Raw genomic sequence first — 21,053 nt, forward strand, 5'->3', positions numbered from 1 at the left:
TGAAAAGGACCATGTAAATATGTTAGTAAACCTAAATGATAATTATAAAATTCTTGTAAAATACCTTTAAACTTTTATCATATACCTTAAAATGCAATACATATGACACTTTATTAAAATATTAGTAAAATAAATGAGTCTATCACATATAAGAGTGAAATGCTACAATGGAAGGGGAAAGGAAGACAGAAAAACAAAGACAAAGAAGAAAGAGATGAACTATAATTTGAAAGTACTAAAAATGTCTCTAACTGGTAGAGACATTAACAAATGACAAATGGGTGAGAAGAATGAAATGATACTTGATAATATTAGACACCAAGCTCTTCAAGACAGTTTGCATAAAAGCAGTTATTTAGCTCCCTTGAGCACACCAGTGATTGTAAAGTTTTAAGGAAATGCAGCAAGGTTTATGATTCCCATAGGGATGAGTTTGTCATTAACATTTATCTGTTACTTAAAGCTAGCAATCTCAGATATCTATTTAACAGTTAGATCTAGAGCCATAACAATTTAGAGGAGTTTTGACTATTCTTAATACTACATTCACACAAAACTGTGCATCAATTTTATTTCACAAGATTTCTATTTTAATTTAGACCTAGTTAAAACAAGTAAGTAAAATGGTGAATTTTTAGTTATTCTACTAACCCAACATTTAAAAGGGTAAAAACTAATAAATGACACTTGGGAGGCATGCATGTATGTCATGTGTCTCTCAAACAAATGGGATATACTAGTATATGTCTTATAGTCCATCTGATATCCATGGGGTTTTAGCAAAAAAGTAGTATAACTGGCATGATTAAATCCTTTTTTATCAGTGGCAAAGTTTCATATTTATTAAAAGGAAGAAAAAAGGGAAAGAGAATAATGGGGCTCTTTAGAGCCAATTTGGTCCAAAAATAAAAGGAGAAAAGGAGAAAAAATAAAAAATACACCCAATGAGTGTAAAGTGAACTGTCATGAAGAGACCCAATAGTTAAGTCCTTTAGTTTGTCTATCAAGTTCGGTGTTGATTGGTACTGGTCAAAACTAGTATCTTAAATGTTTGTAGTATGTGAAAATACCACTTACAGTTGTAGGTAGTATAATATTTGTGTTTTTGTTTTTTGGGGTTTTTTTTCCCTTTTCTTTTTTACCAGTCTTGCTGTGTAACTCAGGTTGGCCTTGAACTCAGTATGATCCTTCTGCTTCAGCTCCCAGCTGGAATTATAGATTTGTGCCACCACACCCTGCAAGTAGTACAGGATTCTATTAATTTGGGCTGTGCTGCATACACTATATAAATTGTAGTTAGTCTTTGTCAACCTTCTTAATATTGGTGAGAGGCAAGAGTTTATGGACTGTTGGGAATATTTTAATGAAGCACAAGGCTTCAGTGGCATGTTTTGTAATTGTCTGCATCTAGATCTTCCTGTCTGTGCATCATCTCCATGAGTGAGGTAAAGGTGGGTGCTGACACTTTGCTAAGTGCAGGACTGAGACACAGAGTAGTCAAATGACTTTTCCATAGAAGAGCTAAGGCTATGATGGTAACCTGTGTGCCCTGCCCTGCACCCTTTTAATGTATTCTGTCATTACAGTAGGAAGAGGAGGAGAAGGAGATGGCTTCTCTCTTCTGTGTCTGGCTTTCACTGGGCCACTGGCTTCCTGTGTGTTGGTCCCAAGGATCTCTGTATGGCTCAGTGTGTTCATTAATACATTTACTTTTACCACATTTTTTAAAAATCAGAAACCAGGGGGCTGGGGATTTAGCTCAGCGGCATAAGCGCCTGCCTTGCAAGTCTGTGGTCGTGAACTCGATCCCTGGTACGGGTAAAAATACAAAAAAAAAAAAAAGGAAAAAAAAATCAGAAACCAGAGGGCTGGGGATTTAGCTTAATGGTTTAAGCACCTGCCTGGTAAGCATGAGGTTCAAGAGTTGGATTCCTGGCACCAAAAAAACCACAGACTTCTCAAACAGCTGGTTATTCTTGTTGATGATGAATGAGTATGGCAAGATAGTTACTGATGTTTTGAAATTCTTAATACTGCTCGTTAATTGAGAATTTTTAAAACTCAGTATAATGAATCATCTACCATCTGCCTGCGACGTCTGATACAGTCTGTTGGACTGTAGTAGCACCAGTGCCCTGATGAAACATGGTGGCTCTTCAGTCCCCACATATTCAATTGTATAAATGTATTTCTTACTCTAAACCTGGGAGTTTTTATCTTCACCATTCCCTTAGATGGGATCCAAGTTCAGGCAATTTTTAAATATTAAGTATACCTTATAAACATAATCTTTTACTAGTAGTAGAAGAAGAAACCATTTTTAAATGCCTGCCCATGTTTTTCGTAAGTGTAGAATATGTGCATAATGTGTGTAAGCCCTTGGGTTTAATTCACAGCACCAAAAATAAATAAAATACCTGCTTATTATTGAAACTACCAATTAATTTACCAACCAGTGTTTGAAACTCTTCTAAGGAAAGTGTTAATAACATACTAACCCTGAAACAGGCTCTCTTAAGGATCATGCTGGAGAAGCTATGGTATGCATGCTGCTGTGGGCTGTTTGCATCACTAAAAGCTCTGTAAGGTTCACCATCACCACTTTAGGATTTACACGTGCCCAAATGTGTTTGATATGCACAATTTCTTTACTTACTTTATATCAGAAATACTCGTTCCATAATTTATTTACCTTTGGAAATTCTGCTATATTCTTGTTTATAAATACACAGGTGAATCTGTACCAGAATATCAGATGGCTTTTCAGACCGAAGTTGGAAATCATCCCACTTTTGAGGACATGCAAGTTCTTGTGTCTAGGGAAAAACAGAGACCCAAGTTCCCAGAAGCCTGGAAAGAAAACAGTCTGGTAAGAAAAAGCTAAATTATTAAGACGAGAACTTCTGATTGCATATATTTTGATGTTATTTGAAGCAAAAATAAATTAATAATGTTAATAGGCTTCAGGGTTGCCCAGTGCCAAAAGTCTAACTTACTTAGTTTTGATATTACATGTTTTCAAATTTTTTAACATAACATAATTGCACCTTTTAGATCAGTTTCAGTTTTTTCCAATCAGAAAACTTTTTTTTTTTTAAATTTTAAGTTTTTTGAGACAGGGTATTACCTATTACCCACTCTGGCCTCAAACTCATGCTGACCCTCCTGCCTCAGCCACTTGAGTGCTGGGCTTATAGGTGTGTGCCACTATGCCTGGTTTTAGACAATACTAGACAATACTCTGTAGGGAAACTAATGCTGTGTTTGAAGGTCACCAGATCAGGTGACAACTGGAAGAATGTTAACTGGCATGTTAATATGTTAAACATTATCCACACATGCTCTTCAATTGATCTTGAAATACAATCTCCTCATAAATAACATCGAGCGTTCACTAACACAGGCTTCCAGCGTCAATGGCTAAGAAAAATTTAGATTACATCTGATAGTAACTTGGGTGCAGCATATCAATTCAGTTTTATATATATGTATGTATATGTATATATATTCCCCGCTCCCCTCAGTCAGGCATGATACATGCTTACAGTCCCAGCTATTCAAGAGGCTAAGGCAGGGAAATCAATCCATTCCTGCCTGGTGAGGTTTTTCTGTTTGTTTGTTTTTTTGTGTTTTTTTGGTATTGGGAATCAAACTCACAACTGCACACTTGCAAGACAGGCACTTATGCCACTGAGCTAAATCCCAAGCCCCAATATGTATATCTTAATCCCAATACCATAGTCTTGATTGCATTGGCATTATACAGTGTCTTAAAATTGAGTAATTTTAGTACTCTGCCTTTGTTCTTTTCATAGATAATTGGCTATTCTAGATTCTTTGAATTTCCATATGAATTTCAGGAATAGCTGATGTCTGGCTAAGCCCTTTGTGTTTCTATGAAGTTGTTTTCTTTTTTGCAGTGCTAGGGGCTAAACCCAGGAGCTACTGAGCTATATTACTTACTCTTTTTATTTTTTTAAATTTTAAGACAGGTTATTCTTGGTTTTGATTGTTTTTAGTCTGTTTTCAATTATTTGATTTCAATATGTGTGAAGGTATGGACAGCTATTTTGCGAAAGCAACAGACATTATGGTAGCCATTATTGATTTCCTAGTGTCTAGTCTTGAAAGCTCTTAAGGCTCTCATTCTTTGCTTTTTGATTGCTTCTATAATATTCTAATTTGTACTAACTTATTGTGTATGAAGGTATAGACAGCTGTTTCAAAGAAAACAGGAAATATTATGGTAGCCACTGTTGATTTCTTGCTGTCTTTTTCTGAAATTCTAGTATTACCTGCATTATTTTACTCTGCTCTGCTCTGCTCATTCTGTTTTGTCTTGCTTTGTTTTGTTTTATTCTCTTTAAAATAAAAATTAAAAAATAATTTTTTTTAAAATTTTATTTAAGGAGAAAAAAAAGCAGAGAAAGGGTACAAGTTATACAGATTTACAGAAAAAAATAAACAGTAGGAAATCACTAGTTAATGGATTACATATTGTCATCTTAGAAATAATTGTTCAAGTCGCAAAGTTAAAGCTTGTAAAGTGATAGCTATAAATAGTAAGTCTGTCCATCTAAACTTTCTCTTAAGTGGAATAAGTAGATATTGCTTGATGTAACAGAGCCAATGTGATACAAACCCATGGTTTTTTTGTTTGTTTGTTTGTTTTGTCTTTTTTTGAGATCGGGTCTCTAGGCAGTTCAGGCTGGCCTGGAGCTCACTTTGTAGCCTACGCTGTTCTCAACTCACAATGTTTCTCCTGCCTCAGCCTCCGGAGTGCTGGGATTACAGGCATGAGCCACCGCACCCACCTCAAACCTATGGTATTGAAGAAGTACCTGCAGCATATTATAGATGCTTAGTTTTGTGAATAATTCTTTAGAGAGTTAGACCTTGCTTGCTTACTTGCTCCTCAGTTTTTGAGAATCTGTCAAAAATTCACTTTGAGAAATGCCTTTATAATCCCTGAACTTTAAAATACTTTATTATAGCTAAGGCAAATTCTCACTATGTTGTGTAGGCTGGCCTCAAACTCACAGCAATCCTCCTGCCTCAGCCTCTTAAGTGCTGAGATTATAGGCATGTGCCACCATGCAAGACATTATTACAGCTTTTTAAAATACTAGCTTTTAAAAAATATATGATTTGTCTTTTACCACATATTATATTCTAAAAGCTCAATAATCGTTTTGACATGTGTTTTGTTTCGCAGGCAGTGAGGTCACTCAAGGAGACAATTGAAGACTGTTGGGACCAAGATGCAGAGGCGCGACTGACTGCACAGTGCGCCGAGGAGAGAATGGCCGAGCTCATGATGATATGGGAAAGAAACAAATCTGTGAGCCCAACGGTCAACCCCATGTCCACTGCCGTCCAGAATGAGCGGTAAGACCCCCTGGGGCTGGTGCCTGGAGACCGAGAACGAACCAAGAAGAGGAAAGAAACATTTTCAAACTAACCTCATAACCATTATAGTGATTAACTTTTATAGCATAAACTCACAGTGTTTATAGCATAAACTCAGTTTTTCTTTCAGTGTTGCTGTTCTTTCACTGAAAATATCTATTTGATAAGAGTGGAATTAGTCTAGTCTTTTGCCTCAACTTCCCTGTAATAATAATAGTAAAATATTTTCATAGTTCCTAAAAGTTTACAAGACTTCTACATACATTACCTAATACATTTGTTATTTTCTTCCTCCCTTTTTTGTTTTTTGTTTTTTTAAGTAAGTATAAATAGAACTGTGAACTTGCCTTAGGTAGTATCTAATTGCTGTTTCACTGGACACTAAGGTTTCCAGACTTCTTATCCAAAGCTATTTCTTACAGAATACATGACTAATCCTTTTACATTAAAGCAATTCAAAATGTCTTTTCATTCTACCAGGAACACTGTTGTGTAAAATATTTCCTTTCCTTAGAGCTATGATTTTTTGTTCTGAAAAAAGTTTCTTTAAAAATTCTTACGTCTTCTTACTGGACCATCTAATTTTTTTATTTCATATTCCAAAAGCTTCTACTTATCAAATAGATGTATAGAAATTTCAAGGGCTCCAGGAAAGGGTTATCAGTTGTCCGTTATGCTGTTTATACCTCTCTTAAGAGTCAGCTAAAGCTTTTACTTTAAATGCTCCTGAGCTCTTCTTTTCTTGTCTTTTTCCTTTTTATCGGTACCAGGGATCGAACTCACGACTGCCTGCTTACAAGGCAGACGCTTATGTCACTGAGCTAAATCCCCAGCCCTGCTTTTGTTTGTGTGTGTGTGTGTGTCTTTTTCCTTTTTATCGGTACTGGGGATCAAACTCACAACTGCCTGCTTGCAAGGCAGGCGCTTATGCCACTAAGCTAAATCCCCAGCCCCAGCCCTGCTTTTTTTAATAGTACAAAAAGCACTTGATGTTCCCCTTCTCTGGCCATTTTTTGCCTCCTTTGTACTCTGGCTCTACTCTCTGCCATGCTTATTTTCATCTCATCTCTATTTTAATTTCCAATAAATCACAGTTTTTTCTGTAGTCTTGCTCACTCTAAGTTTTGTTTTATTGACTCTTAAGATCCATAGCTTCCTGTTTGCCTGGCTGTGTTTTTCTCTGCCTCCCTGCCATTCTCCTTGTAATTTACCGGTCTCCCTTTATAACACCTCTTTCTCATCTGCTACTTCTGTCCTGTTACCTTTGTGGTTAATGTTCCAGCATTTTTACCTTGAGTGTTTTAGTTAAAGCTATTGCTGGTTTTTACTTTGGTGAAATTTTAAATAATTATAGACATATTACAAGAACCATCAACCCCAAGAGCAATTGTGACTGAAGAACCCTTGAACTGAAGAGCTATTCTGAATCTTTGATCTTATATCTCACTGTCACATTTTGTTCCTATCCTAGGCCAGTGCTGGTGAACTGTATGATACATGTGCTACAGCAGGCTGTTTATATCATTGAAAACTCTGAAAGGTTCACCTCTGTGACATTCACTGATAATCCCTAGACAACCCCTGAAAGACATTGCTAGACCTTGCCTTTTTTCCCTTTGTGCTAGGGGTAGAATGCAGCACCTGCTGTGTGTAGGCAAACATTCTGCCACTAAGCTCCATGCCTGACTTTTAAAAAAAAATTTTTTTTTTTTTGAAACAGGGTTTCACTAAATTGCCTGAACTAGTCTCAAACTTGAAATTCTCTGCCTCAGCCTCTTGCATAGCTAGGCATATCAGGCATACAGCACAACACCCAGCTACTGTGCCTTTTAATGGGGGTGTGGCAGAGCAACCTGGAAGCTTGTCCTTTTACCACATAGCTGTGGGAACCTGGATTCTCCTGGCCAAGTGGACACCATGGATTTGGGGTTGTAGGGGTGCAACAGAAACACGTGTGGCCCCCAGATGTGATGGTAGGCTCTGCCCGTGCACAGTTCAGAAAGTATGTTTGTGATGTTGCAAATTACAGGGGAGCTTTTCAGATTAACTCTTTTAAACCAGAATAAGAGTATCTACACAGATCATATCCAGATCTGCATAGATTTTCAGTACGTTTGATTCAGGTAAAATTAGAATTTAACAAGTTATTTTATTTTTTCAATTTTATTGGTATATTTTAATTATACATGATGACTACATTCATCATAAAGAATTTTTTTCCTGGGGCTGGGGGTTTAGCTCAGCGGCATAAGCGCCTGCCTTGAAAGCAGGCAGTCGTGAGTTCGATCCCCGGTACCGATAAAAAGGAAAAAGACAAAAAAAGAATTTTTTTCCTGTGCATGATATATCTTGCTTCTTTTTCCCCTTTTCTTACCTCCCATTCAACCTGTTTCCTTCCTTATTTACAAAAGCTTTGTTTACATTGTGTCTTTTTTTTCTCATCCCTGCCCCCCCCTTCCCCTTCCCATTTGGACATTTTCTTCTTATTTCACAGTATCTGTTATATATTGTGGTGCTTATTTACACTTTCAGTTTCTCACACAAGAGAAACAATGTGATATTTATACACATGTGTTTCTTTCACTTAAGAGTATTGGTCTCAAGGTGTATCCATTTACCTAGAAATGTCCAAAGTTGGGCTGTGGATTTAGCTCAGCTGCATAAGTGCCTGCCTAACAAGCTCAGGGTTGTGAGTTCAATACCTGTTACCAAACAAAAAAAGTCTCAAGTTTATCTGTCTTTATGGTTGAGTAGTACTCTATTGTAAAAAAAAAAAAAAAAAAAAAAACCTCACCTTCATTGGTAAGTAGGCATTTGGGCAGTTTCTGAGATTATAGATTGTGCCTAGAATTAAGCAGTTATCAATACATGATTATTTTATTAGACTTTTGTCTTTATGTCTTTTTTGAGACCGGGTCTCTCTATGCAGTTCAGGCTGGCTTTGAGCTCACTTTGTAGCCTAGGCTGGTCTCAAACTGACAACGATTCTCTTGCCTCAGCCTTCTGAGTGCTGGGATTATAGGGCGTGAGCCACTACACCCCGCTTTTATTAGACTTTTTAAGTAACTTCAAAAATAATATGTTAGGAATAAAATAATAAGTGGCTCAGACTAAAATCAGTAATGTTAAACTTGCAGAGAATTTGTCCTAAATCCACATTCTCAGTGTCACTTTTTGTCTTTTCTTTAAGCAACCTGTCACATAATAGGCGTGTGCCAAAAATTGGCCCTTACCCAGATTACTCCTCTTCCTCGTACATTGAAGACTCTGTCCACCACACTGACAGCATTGTGAAGAATATCTCCTCTGATCATCCTATGTCCAGCACACCTTTGACCATGGGGGAAAAGAACCGAAACTCCATTAATTATGAACGGCAACAAGCGCAAGCGCGGATCCCCAGCCCTGAGACCAGTGTCACCAGCCTGTCCACCAACACGACCACCACGAACACCACTGGCCTCACACCAAGCACTGGCATGACCACGATATCTGAGCTTCCATACCCAGATGAAACAAATCTCCATGCCAGTGTCGCACAGTCGATCGGTCCTACCCCAGTCTGCTTGCAGCTGACAGAAGAGGACCTAGAGACCAATAAGCTAGATCCAAAAGAAGTAGACAAGAACCTCAAAGAGAGCTCTGATGAGAACCTCATGGAGCATTCTCTTAAACAGTTCAGCGGGCCAGATCCACTGAGCAGCACTAGTTCCAGCTTGCTCTACCCACTCATAAAACTTGCAGTGGAAGCGACTGGGCAGCAGGATTTTACCCAGGGCACCAATGGGCAGGCATGCTTAATTCCTGACGTTACGCCTACTCAGCTCTATCCTCTCCCTAAGCAGCAGAACCTGCCTAAGAGACCTACTAGCTTGCCTTTGAATACCAAAAATTCAGCAAAGGAGTCCCGACTAAAATTTGGCAGCAAGCACAAATCAAACTTGAAACAAGTGGAAACTGGAGTTGCCAAGATGAATACAGTCAATGCAGCAGAGCCTCACGTGGTAACTGTCACCATGAATGGTGTGGCAGGTCGAAGCCACGGTGTTCACCCCCATGCTGCCACCCAGTATGCCAACGGGGCAGTGCCATCTGGCCAGACAGCCAGCGTGGTAGCACACAGGGCTCAAGACATGCTGCAGAATCAGTTTATTGGAGAGGACACCCGGCTCAATATTAATTCCAGTCCTGATGAGCACGAACCTTTATTGAGACGTGAACAGCAAGCCAGCCATGATGAAGGTGTTCTGGATCGCCTCATGGACAGGCGGGAACGGCCGTTAGAAGGTGGCCGAACAAATTCCAACAACAACAACAGCAATCCAGGCTCCGAACAAGACGTTCTTTCACAGGGCGTTTCAAGCACAGTAGCAGATCCGGGGCCATCAAAGCCCAGAAGAGCACAGAGGCCCAATTCTCTGGATCTTTCAGCCACCAATGTCCTGGATGGCTGTGGTGTGCAGAGTAAGTGGAGTTCCTCCTACACGCCTGTGGGGACTACTTAGATAACTGTGCATACTCACTGGTTTCAGCTGGTGAGGTTTACTTTCACTACCTTTAGAAATAAGCCATTCGTTTAATCTCAAAAGTAATTAGACTATTATGAAGAAAAATACTTTGTCCTCAATAATTAAAACTGTCACAAATAGGAAAATGACCAATTTAATATGTTTCATAATTGTTTTTTTTTTGTTTTTGTTTTTTGTTGTTTTTTGTCTTTTTCCTTTTTATCGCTACCAGAGATGGAACTCACGACTGCCTGCTTGCAAGGCAGGCGCTTATGCCGCTGAGCTAAATCCCTAGCCCCCATAATTGTTCTTTTATAATGCAGTTCATGTACTTTATATAACGAGATTCAGTAAATACTTACCAAATATATCAGAGCTCTAGTATTATGGCACTACAACTTTTTTGGGGGGGGGGGTCTTTTTGAGACAGGGTCTCGCTATGCAGTCAGTTCTGGCTGGCCTTGAGCTCACTTTGTAGCCCAGGCTGGTCTCGAACCCGCAACGATCCTCCCACCTCAGCCTCCCGAGTGCTGGGATTACAGGCATGAGCCACCACGCCCAGCTGGCACTATGACTTTTGAAACCTTTTATGTTTATTAATGTCTTATATCTACATTTAGATTTTTTTTTTTTTTTTTTGAAACAGGGTCTCACTATGCAGTTTAAACTGGCCTTTAGCTCACCTTGTAGCCCAGGCTAGTGTCAAACTTGGAATAATCTTTGTGCCTCAGGCTCCTGAGTGCTGGAATTGTAGTCATGTGCCACCACACTCGGCTTACATTTATATTTTAACCTTAATAAACCTTCCAAGTTAAGAGAAGTCCACAATAACAAAATTATACAGTCACTCTCAGTTTTTGGTGTCATCTTTTTCAAAAGTCACATATCAAATGTCTCCCATACTCATTGTATTGTGTTGCTGGCCTCAAGACAGTTTAAACAAGTAGACTGATGCTTGGCTTCTTGCCCCACAGGAATGACAGCAGAAGATATGCCAGCAACCAAAATCTCTAACAGTCATTAGGCACAAAACAGTTTCTTTTAAATTGACAGTCATGCTTTACAATTGTCACAGGCCACACAATGGACTGATGGAGGAATACACGTCTTGAAAATTAATAGTAAATTGCTCAAGTGGCCAGTATTGGAGCCCATTTAGCATGCCCTTATTGTGTGACTGTGTATCAGTAAAACATCTTTTTGGGTATAGAAAGAGGAAATTATTGAAAAAATTAAACCCTAATATTTCTGCCATTCTGGGAAATATTATATCTGGATGCGTTTATAGTTTAACCCACTCTGAGCACTAGTGGGCCAAGTGTATTCTTCCCAAGTTGGGGTATCCACTTGTGTCTTTTCTGTGTTGTGTTCCTTGCACTAGAATATATCAGTCATAAAACTAGTTGGTGCAAATAATCCACCAAATACTATAAATAATTAGGTTTTGCCTAGAAAAGCATTGCCTGGCATCCTGACTTGAGAAGTATCCATTAGGGCCTCCTGCATATATCATTTTCCCATGTGTGGAATTCAACCCTAGGTGCTTACTTGGTGATACTTCTATGCGTAGTTCATCTTTATGCACTTTTGTTTCTGGTAGGTGAGTCAGCACAGGATGGCAAGTCAGGGTCAGGTGAGAAGATCAAGAGACGCGTGAAGACACCCTACTCTCTGAAGCGGTGGCGCCCTTCTACCTGGGCTGTGGCCACAGAGCACCTGGGACACGAGGTCAACAATGGTGGCTGTGATCCGGCAGCTGCCCCCAAGTCCAGCGCCGCCATTTACCTTGCAGATGGAGGCACCGCCACTACCATGGTGTCTAAAGATATAGGAATGAACTGTCTGTAAGATGTTTTCAAGCTGATGGAGTAGAATTATTTTTTGCATCATTTAAACATGCAGAAGACATTTTTTTAAAAACTGCTTTATCTTCCTGTCAGCACCCCTTCCCATACCTGCAACAAGGACTTGCTTTAAATAGATTTCAGCTATGCAGAAAAATTTAGCTTATGCTTCCATATTTTTTAATGTTTTTTAAGTTTTGCACTTTTTGTCTAGTCTCGCTAAAATTGTGTTTGTCTGTTATGACCACAGAATTATACGTGTGTGTGTGTGTATCAAAAGTGGTCTCAAAATATTTTTTTAAGAAAAAAAGCAAAAACAGTGTATTGCTGATAATCAGTTTGGACCATTTTCTAAAGGTCATTAAAACAGAAGCAAATTGAGACAGGTTTGACTGCAGTGGTATCTGGTACCCATGCTTTATTTCTGGGCACAAGCTAGTTTGTTCATTATCATACCTGTTGGACATTCTGTCTCTTGTATTTTGTTTGAATGTGCAATAGTCTATAGATCACAAATCAGCTCTCTTGTGAGTTCTCTTCCTAACGGACACACATTCTTCCATAATTTAGTTTCACTCCCATTCTTCCATAATACAAACGTTTTTTTCTGCCATCCCCTGTATGTTTTGTAGGTCAGTTATGACAATGAATTTTGCACAGGAAGAAGCAGCTATGCAATTTCTGCTTGCCTTCTGCTTATGGAGAGTGTAGAATCATTGTCCCAAAGGGCTCTGAAGCAGGGACTACCAAAACTCATTCTGGAATGCCATTTCTTTTGACCTTCCAAACCTCAAATATTTCCTTCCGGGCATTTTAATAAGCATATTTGGTTCTGGTTGAAAGTTCATAAGGCGGGGCTGGGGATTTAGCTCAGCGGCATAAGCGCCTGCCTTGCAAGCAGGCAGTCGTGAGTTTGATCCCCGGTACCGACAAAAAGGAAAAAGACAAAAAAAATAAAAAATAAAAAACAAAAGAAAGTTCATAAGGCAACAGAGAACAAAATACAGGAAACCAAATGTTAGCTTTTTCCATTTTGTTTTATTTTTCTAAGTATGTTTATCTTCCATATTCATCTATTTAAGAAATACATTTTTATCAGAAAATTCATAGAGCTAAACTTACATGAAATTTTTAAGTATATGGTTAAGATAGTATATAGAGTCATAACCTTCATTCTCTGTGAAGGTCATTTTTGACACAAAATTGCGTTTCTTCTTATAACTTTAAAAGTAATTCAGTCTTGAAGCTGTACTGCCCTTTTATTTTGTCCCCAAGCACAGCCTGGTGAGTTTACCTAAAAGTGATTCTCTTTCCTGTGACCTGATGCACTGTGGAGAGGTTGTCCCACGGCCAAAGTTACTTTTCTGAGCAAACTGAGATTTTGCCATCTTTCTCTGCAAAACTGTGTCTCTTTGCTCTTCTGTTTTCATCTCTCCTTCTGCCACCTTCTCACATGATCTTTGACATGTGAACAGTATTTATCATTTATATTTTACTAGTGTATACCTTTTAGTGATACATGTCTTTGAAATCATCCTCTTTTTTAAAGTTTTCTTTGCTTATTTCATTACTAATAATCTTCTCTAAAACATTAACGTCTGTATTTTTTAACAAAGCACTTTCTGTCAAAAAGGGGATTTTTTTCTAAACAAATTAGTCTTTCGTTTTGCAAACAATCACCTTATTTTCAGACTCTGAGTACTTACTAGACATTAACTAAGTTGTAAGATTTTTCTGATAGGTAAAAATAAAGACGAAAGCAAATCCCCAATTTCCTGATTTAGATTATTTCCTGAACAGTACTTTTTCATTTATATTCCTCTGTCTTTATCATTTTGCTTAGCACAGACTGCATCCTTCAATTTTCTGTCTAAACTATTTAAAAATTTTGCCATCTGCTGGAACCAGGGAGTTGCATGTTGTGGTACATCCCATCTGCTCAGCTGCATTGCTGAATATAGTTCTTTGTGCAGGACCTGAGATCATCTTACTCATGCCCAGAATTGCTACTTTTTATGTTTTACTGGCCTCTCTCTTGATTCAGGCTCTTTACATATGTGGTAGTCTGTTGACATATCCTTTTTTCATACAGCTGTTTCTTTTCGCTGTGTAGCAGACTATCATATCTTTTCCAGTAAATTTTTACTTCACTTTCTTTCAAATACATTTCAGTATACTATTTTCAAGAGTTTCTGGGACAGCTTTGAATAAAAACATATTTTATCTCCAGCTTGCAACATTGAAGATAAGTGACCATTTAAGATCTAACTCATCTTTTCTTGTCAGGATAGAGTTATCTTACGTTCTGATATACTTTGTATTTGGGCTAGTTGATTGTGAGTTTTCCAACAGTTTAACATTTAATAATATGCTTTAAAAATGAATATCCTAAAGTAAAAGAACTCTGTATTTTCCCATTTCATGCAAACATTTAAAATAATTTCCCCAGTTGTTTTATTAGGCTCTTGAAAGAGTAGGAAAAGTAGAAAATGCAGGCTATTTTAATAAATCTTGGATATTTTATATCTGATTTTTAGAATTCTGTATTACACAAGCAAGCAAAATCACTCTTACTGATGACCTATGAATTGCTGACTTTATCTGATAATGTTTGAAAGCTGATACTCAGTTGAAATCATAGAATTTTGCATGTCAAAGAATTTGGGTCCTTTGAGTAAAAAGGCATTCAATAAACATATACTAAAATTTATCTCACTGGATCCTAATGATCTTAAAAACATAATAGGCAGTCTATTAATATTTTCCTTAACAAAAATCCTAATTGTATTCCAGAATTAAGTCATTGAAATAACTTGATTTGAATTAATATTTAGACTTAAATGACTTCCATGTAAATCTTAGAAACTTTTTCTTAATGTGCAATTGAAAAAAATACACTTCTTGTAGAAAGCTCTGAGAAGGAACATAGCAAATGTAGGATATACCTCCATGGCATCCTTTAATGCTTAGCACAACCAGTTGAATATGATAATTGCTATTACTATTTTACAAATGAGGAAACAGAAACTAGGTGCTTAGTTTATCCCAGGTTCAAATCTAGTAACAGCCAAAGCTGGGATTTTAACCTGAGTGTGTCTCCCAAATCAAATACTGTAACTTTAGCAGTTAGGCAAACATAAGATGTGTAGATATGTCTATGCTTACTGCTGCTTAAATAATTACTAACTCAAGATCAAATTTGACCCTATATATGCCATTGTGAATCTTAAAATCACTTCAACAAACCCATAGTGTTCTTCCCATTGCAGAGCTAAAGGTAAAGTAAATTTAAGGGAAAAGTAAAAGTAGCTATGGGAGCAGAGACTTTCCCCTAAATTTATTTCAGCTAGATTTGGAATAGTTAATTTAACATCAGTCTCACCAGACCTTTGACCATAACTGCTTTCAATGACTTGGAAATTTTGTTATTCCAGAAAACTTAGATATGTAGCATAAGGGAGGAACAAAGGACATCTTGTTTATAAACCAATTTAGAGTAACTTCCTTACAAATATCTATTTCTAGAAAGTGTATTTTAGTTCTGAATGTGAAAATAGAAAGGAGTACTGTACTCAAGTATATGTTTCAGTGGGAGTTGTCACAAAGTTTGGCAAACATTTTTATGTAAAATATTTTTGTCTTACATGGAATACCCAGTAGGCCCAGCTATTATAGTGAACTTTGTAGTCTCTGTAACTTTTTAAAAAATCATTTAAAATGGAAAAATACTTCAATAAACTTTGCTTCTTTTTTTCATATTTATGAACATAAATATTTCAGCAAAGATTTTTAACTCTTAGAACTTGACATTAAATTGTATTCTATACCGTATTTTATAAATTTATGTTTAATTTCTTGTCTTATGGAGGTTATTACAAAGCTATTTGTAGATTGCTTTATATATTAGTTTATCTTACGAGCTAACCCCTTAAAGTTAGAATCTATACACACATTAGTTGATTATCCATATCATTCTAGAAATTGTGTAGTATTCCCACTTTCAGAAATCTCTTCCAGACTGGATGTGTTCTTTTCAGCAGATAAAACTGCATTGTAGCTTTTAGTTTATGAACTATGCAAAGTTTGTCCACAGCTACCTTGCCTTTTCCTCTCCTAACTAAACTCCTAAGTGAATCCAATAACAATTGAGCTATTAACCCAAAAGTTATCAAAAGAAAACTTTTCTATAAGTTTTCAAGTTAACATACAGGAAAAGTGGAACCCATTAGATGCCATCATGGCTGACCATCCCTTCCTCATATCATTGTGCACTTCCATCTCTTGCCCCTCTGCCATGGGACCCGAGGTCTGTGTGTGCGGGAAGCTTTCTTCATGTCTGTCCTGTCTCTTTCCATTTTAACTTTAAATCCATTTCTCTAACCTAGCAGGAAAAAAAAAAATAGACTCATCCTCCTCAATATTGTTATTTTAGTACGCTTCAGGGCCCCTCTGTTAACATCTAAATCTCAGTTCTTTCAGAAAAAATGTCTCAATTTCTTTAATTTTTTTCTCATTGGTCCTATTTTAATGACTATATTTAAGAAACATTAATTACTCTAATGTTTTATTGGTTCGATATATTTGAGAGTTAATATGTTATCACTTGACATTGGATTCAACCTTTAGACCACCAGGAAATTTGCAATTAGTTTTTGTATTTAATATTTTCTATTAAATTGTGGAGTTTTATGATTTTATATTTTTATTAGCTATACCTAAAAAGCCATCCATACAGAATTGTATAACATTTTGCTATTAAAATCATTTCGCCTGTATTGCAGCAAGCTTAGTGTTATGATTGAGCCACAACATTTTGCATGTTTCTTTATATCAAATAATTGTGTTAAACACTAAATATAAAAGTTACTTCCAAAAATAAACCCTACAGAAATCAGGTATTATGTATGAACATTTTTGAGGACCACTTTTGAAATACCATTGTAAGTGACTAAAGTTGAGTGTTTGCATAGAAAAACTTAGAAATTCATCTCATCAAAGATACATCTGAAGGTAAATACATAAGGATTTATGCTGTAAATTAAAATTATTCCCAAAAATCTATTGTATCTTTAAAAATTCCAATTCCATTATTACTGTGATACAGTATTTGTGGTGTTCCTATTAATACTATACACATACACATTTATGTGTAAAACTCAGTTTGAAGCCTGATTAAAGTATGGGTGAGGGAAAAGGAATCGTTAGAGCTCAGTTATTTCATTAGGGTGTCCAGTTTGTGACTAAGTTTTTCTCTTGGCAGCACTGGGGACTAAACTCAGGGTATCCACACTGAGCTACACCCTTGGCCCCAGGCAGCTGTCCCACCTCAGCCTCTTTGCGTGCTGGCATTACATGTGTCACCCCACACACATACTCAGCTGTGTTGGATTTTTAACAAAATTAGCATACTTGAAATTACAATTTGATTTGTTTTTCAAACACATGGGTTTTTCCATTTTATTTGTACTTTAGATCTCAGAAACATTTTTGTTTTAGAATCACACATACTATTACTTATAAGCTCAGGATCTTAGCCCTTTGTACACTGAAAAAGTTCAGTTAGTACAAGCAAGCAAGTTAAGTAGGTCCAGTTGAATACTTAAAATGCTTGTTGTACAGTTTATTTAATGTTTCGTCTTTGACTTAATTCACATAGAAATAATATCAATTTCAGGGGCTGGGGATTTAGCTCAGCGGCATAAGCACCTGCCTTGCAAGCAGGCAGTCGTGGGTTCAATCCCCGGTACTGATAAAAAATAATATCAATTTAATTAATTGTAAAAACTTACCCAGTTCTGTAATTACTGAATGACAGAAATCATTCTACTGATTGGCTACTTGATATAGCAAATTTAGGCCTTAAGAGTTGAAACACCAGCTTAAAACCTTTCTGTTCTTTTGTTAAATGGCTATGAAGGGTAAGATTAATCAGTTCACTTTGTTTTGTTTTTTAATAACATAGTAAAGTAATTCCTCTGAGATACAGCTATTCTCAAGAGGTGATTTAACATCACAAATCTTCTGTAAGTGAACTAATGAGTTTATAGTAGTGGCATGTACATTTTGTGCAGGTACTATATTGTAACCTGTGTAGCCCAAACAAAATTCTGTGAACCAGACATGCTCAGTTTCTTAGTTGGTATGCTGTGTGTTTAAATCTTAGCCGTGGAGTTGTGTCTCTTGTCTCAGGCTCTTTTTCATTACCAATCTTCGTAAGTATGTAAAAGAAACATTTTTTTAAAAAAACTAAATTCCTAAAAGATGCCATTCAAAAATAGGCTATAATTTAATATTGAATTGCTTGATTGCTGTGGCTTTTCTTTTTCTGGTCACATTTATTTATTTAAACAATTTTTGTATGCCTTGTTTTCTGTAGACATTATAGTAAGTGGGTGTGTAAGCTGGAATCATCCATGGTTTTCTGTTGACAGTCTTTCAGATGAAGATAAATGAGTAATTGTAAAATACACTGACTCTTAGGGTGTTGTAGCTGAAACATGGAGAAGGAGGTGTAGCTGCCATGCTTTTTCTGATTGGACAGGAGAAACATAAGCTACAGAGTATTCATTTCTGAGGATGCTTTTCTGTAAAAAGAAAGGCTGAAAAATATTGGCACTTCCTCAGAACCCTCTTTCTTGTTAACGGGTATCTTTTTTGGTGTGTTTTGCTCTTAACATTAAAAATAGAGTATCATATATGAATTTATGAATAATTACTTTCAGTTATTTTTGCTTTTGTATAAGCCGTCTGAGACCTTGCTATGCTGTAGAAGTTGTGTTTGATGGGTCAGTGTGAGTATGAAAAAAAGCAAATGACTTTTCTTTTGTATTATCTATGGATGCCACTATGAAAGCTGACATTAAGCCACTAAAGAGTTTTCTATGAATAAGTGTAAGTAAATGCTTTGATATATATAAACAAATAAAAAGATTGTATTGATACAGAGACATTGGAGGAGATTTTAAGACAGTTCTTTAGGTTTAAAAAGGCTTGCTGTAAAATGGTGCATTATTCCATTTATTAAAGATCATATTAATGACAATGGTAATTGTATTTTCTTTATTTTATAAGTCTCCAGAAATGTATTGCTGGTATGCTATTAAATGTTTTCACTAGAATTATAAATGATGTCTGATATGACTTTCATAACAAGATACATTTTTAAAAATCAGCTGAAGTTACAATAATAGTTGCTACATTCTGACCATCTACAAAATATGCTGAGCGTGGGGGCTGGTAGCTCAGCAGTTCAAGCACTTGCTTGATAAGTGTAAGGTTGTGATTTCGATCCCTGGCACCAAAAAAAAAAAAATACTGGGCAGTTAGTTACCTTTTTAGTCAGCTTTAAATTTGCTGTGACAAAATACACAAGAAAGTCAACTTGAAGAGAAGAAACATTAATCTTGGCTTATGGCTTCGGAGGTTTCAGTCCATGGGTGGTCAGCTATTTCTGTTGCTGTGAACCTCTGGTGAAGAAGAGCATCATAGAGGGAAAGCTTGGCAGAGGGAGGTTTTTCACCTGAGTGCAGCAAAAAGGTAGAGAACCAGATTACCAAAGCAGAAAGGATCAGAACAAAACAAGCGCTCCTGAGGCAATCACCAGTGACAGACTAACCTCAGCTTTGCTTAGCCCTGGACTCACCAGGGACCCTGTGATGAGCTCGGTGCCCTCGAGGTCTCAGCCCCGCCCCACTTGAACATTGTAGGGTGAGTGTTAGAGAACACTTCAGATCCAAACCATAACAATAGTTTATAACAGAAGTCCTACAAAATATGTGTTATCTCCCTTTTAGAAGAAACTGAATCAAAAATATCTTGCTGAGAGCCACAGATCCTGACACATTGTATTTTTTTTTTTTTGTCTTTCCTTTTTATCGGTACCAGGGATCAAAATCATGACTGCCTGCTTGCAAGGCAGGTGCTTATGCCACTGAGCTAAATCCCCAGCCCCTTGCATTGTATTTTGAACCATAGCTTTCAAGCTTTGCTTGTGGCAAAAAAAAAAAAAAAAAAAGAAAAAAAAGAAAAAAATGATTCCACAGAACGGCTATGAAGCAGTTTAGAGATGCTGAAAAGCTACTAGGTGCTCTAGTAACTCTGTTCACCTAAGAGAGTGGCTGTCCTTAATAGTCTTTTTAGCTAGCTCTATTTCTAGAATCCTTGCTTCTGTTTTTTCTTTGTATTTTTAGAAGGCCATCTTTCTTCCTTTCTGTATTTTCCTCCTGGTCCAGAATTCCTAATGTTCAAGCAATTTTCCTGTCTCAGTTTCCCAAGAAGCTGAGGCTGTGAGTAGGTCCTTCACCCATCCCAGGCTGCCTGAAGGACTGTGAGTTCCTGAGGTGATGAATTGCTTTGTGCGTGGGGGGTTTATATTGTGGTACCAGGGTCTTCATGCTGAGCTATATTCCCACACCTTTCTTAATCTTTCACTTTGAGACAGGGTTTCATGAAATCGCCCAGCCTGGGCTCAAAGTTATCATCTGCTACCTCACCTCCCAGAAAGCTGGGTTTACCAGACGGCAAATTAATTCACTATGCTAGGATGTGACCTGCGCAGAACTCTGCCTCAGTCTGTGGGGCAAACATGTTTAAAAGGGTGCTGAGCCCCCTAATTAGATTCCAAGGGAATCTTGAAAAAAATGAGGCCCACTCCCTTAGGCTCTGCTGTCATCTTAACATTTACTTGGGGTTGGTGGTGACAGATTTCTGGTATCTCTTTCCTTAGGACTCAGGTGCCTAACCTTAAAATCTGCAGCAATGTCACAGGTGCCATTGCAGCTCTGCAGGCTCCACTGTGTCCTCATGACAGTGAATGGCTGGGCATGTAGCTCTAAGATGAGTGCTTGCCTCGCATGTGTGAGGCCCTGACCTTAGCACCCCAGGTTGATGACAATGACGATAACGATGATGATGTGATGACAGATTGATAGATGATACATATGATGTTAGATATATTGATAGAGATATGATTGATAGATGATTCATATTGATGGAGATGATAGAGGATAGGTGGTTGATGATTGATAGGTATGATAGATGATAGACTGATAGAGATGATAGAATGATGCTTTGGGAAAATGTGTAATGACATGCTGAACGTTTTAATGCCTGCCACAAGTGAAACTACTCTTATTTATACCTATTCACTATCTGATCTATCTCCCCAGTTTATATTCTCTGCAGAGGACTATCTTTAATGATTAATCATGTTTTATAATGTTTTTTAGATTAAAGCCGAAATTCTACATTTGCATCTGCATTTTAATGGCATGATTTATTATTACGTTTTTTA

The 21,053-nt window shown here is 37.2% G+C and overlaps 1 protein-coding gene across 1 annotated transcript in view; it reads left to right on the forward strand.

The window, feature by feature from the left end:
• Positions 1–18,803, forward strand: part of Bmpr2 (bone morphogenetic protein receptor type 2) — a 175,218-nt gene extending 156,415 nt beyond the window's left edge. The window contains exons 10-13 of the mRNA XM_013157493.3: positions 2,733–2,869; positions 5,216–5,388; positions 8,600–9,873; positions 11,518–18,803. Of these exons, the coding sequence (XP_013012947.1) occupies positions 2,733–2,869; positions 5,216–5,388; positions 8,600–9,873; positions 11,518–11,765 (1,832 nt within the window). The 3' untranslated portion in view covers positions 11,766–18,803. The remainder of the gene's footprint in view (positions 1–2,732; positions 2,870–5,215; positions 5,389–8,599; positions 9,874–11,517) is intronic.
• The last annotated feature ends 2,250 nt before the right edge of the window (positions 18,804–21,053 follow it).

This window comes from Cavia porcellus, unplaced genomic scaffold (assembly GCF_034190915.1).
Source record: "Cavia porcellus strain 051 isolate PalLab524CR breed Dunkin Hartley unplaced genomic scaffold, mCavPor4.1 scaffold_26, whole genome shotgun sequence".
NCBI lineage: Eukaryota > Metazoa > Chordata > Mammalia > Rodentia > Caviidae > Cavia > Cavia porcellus.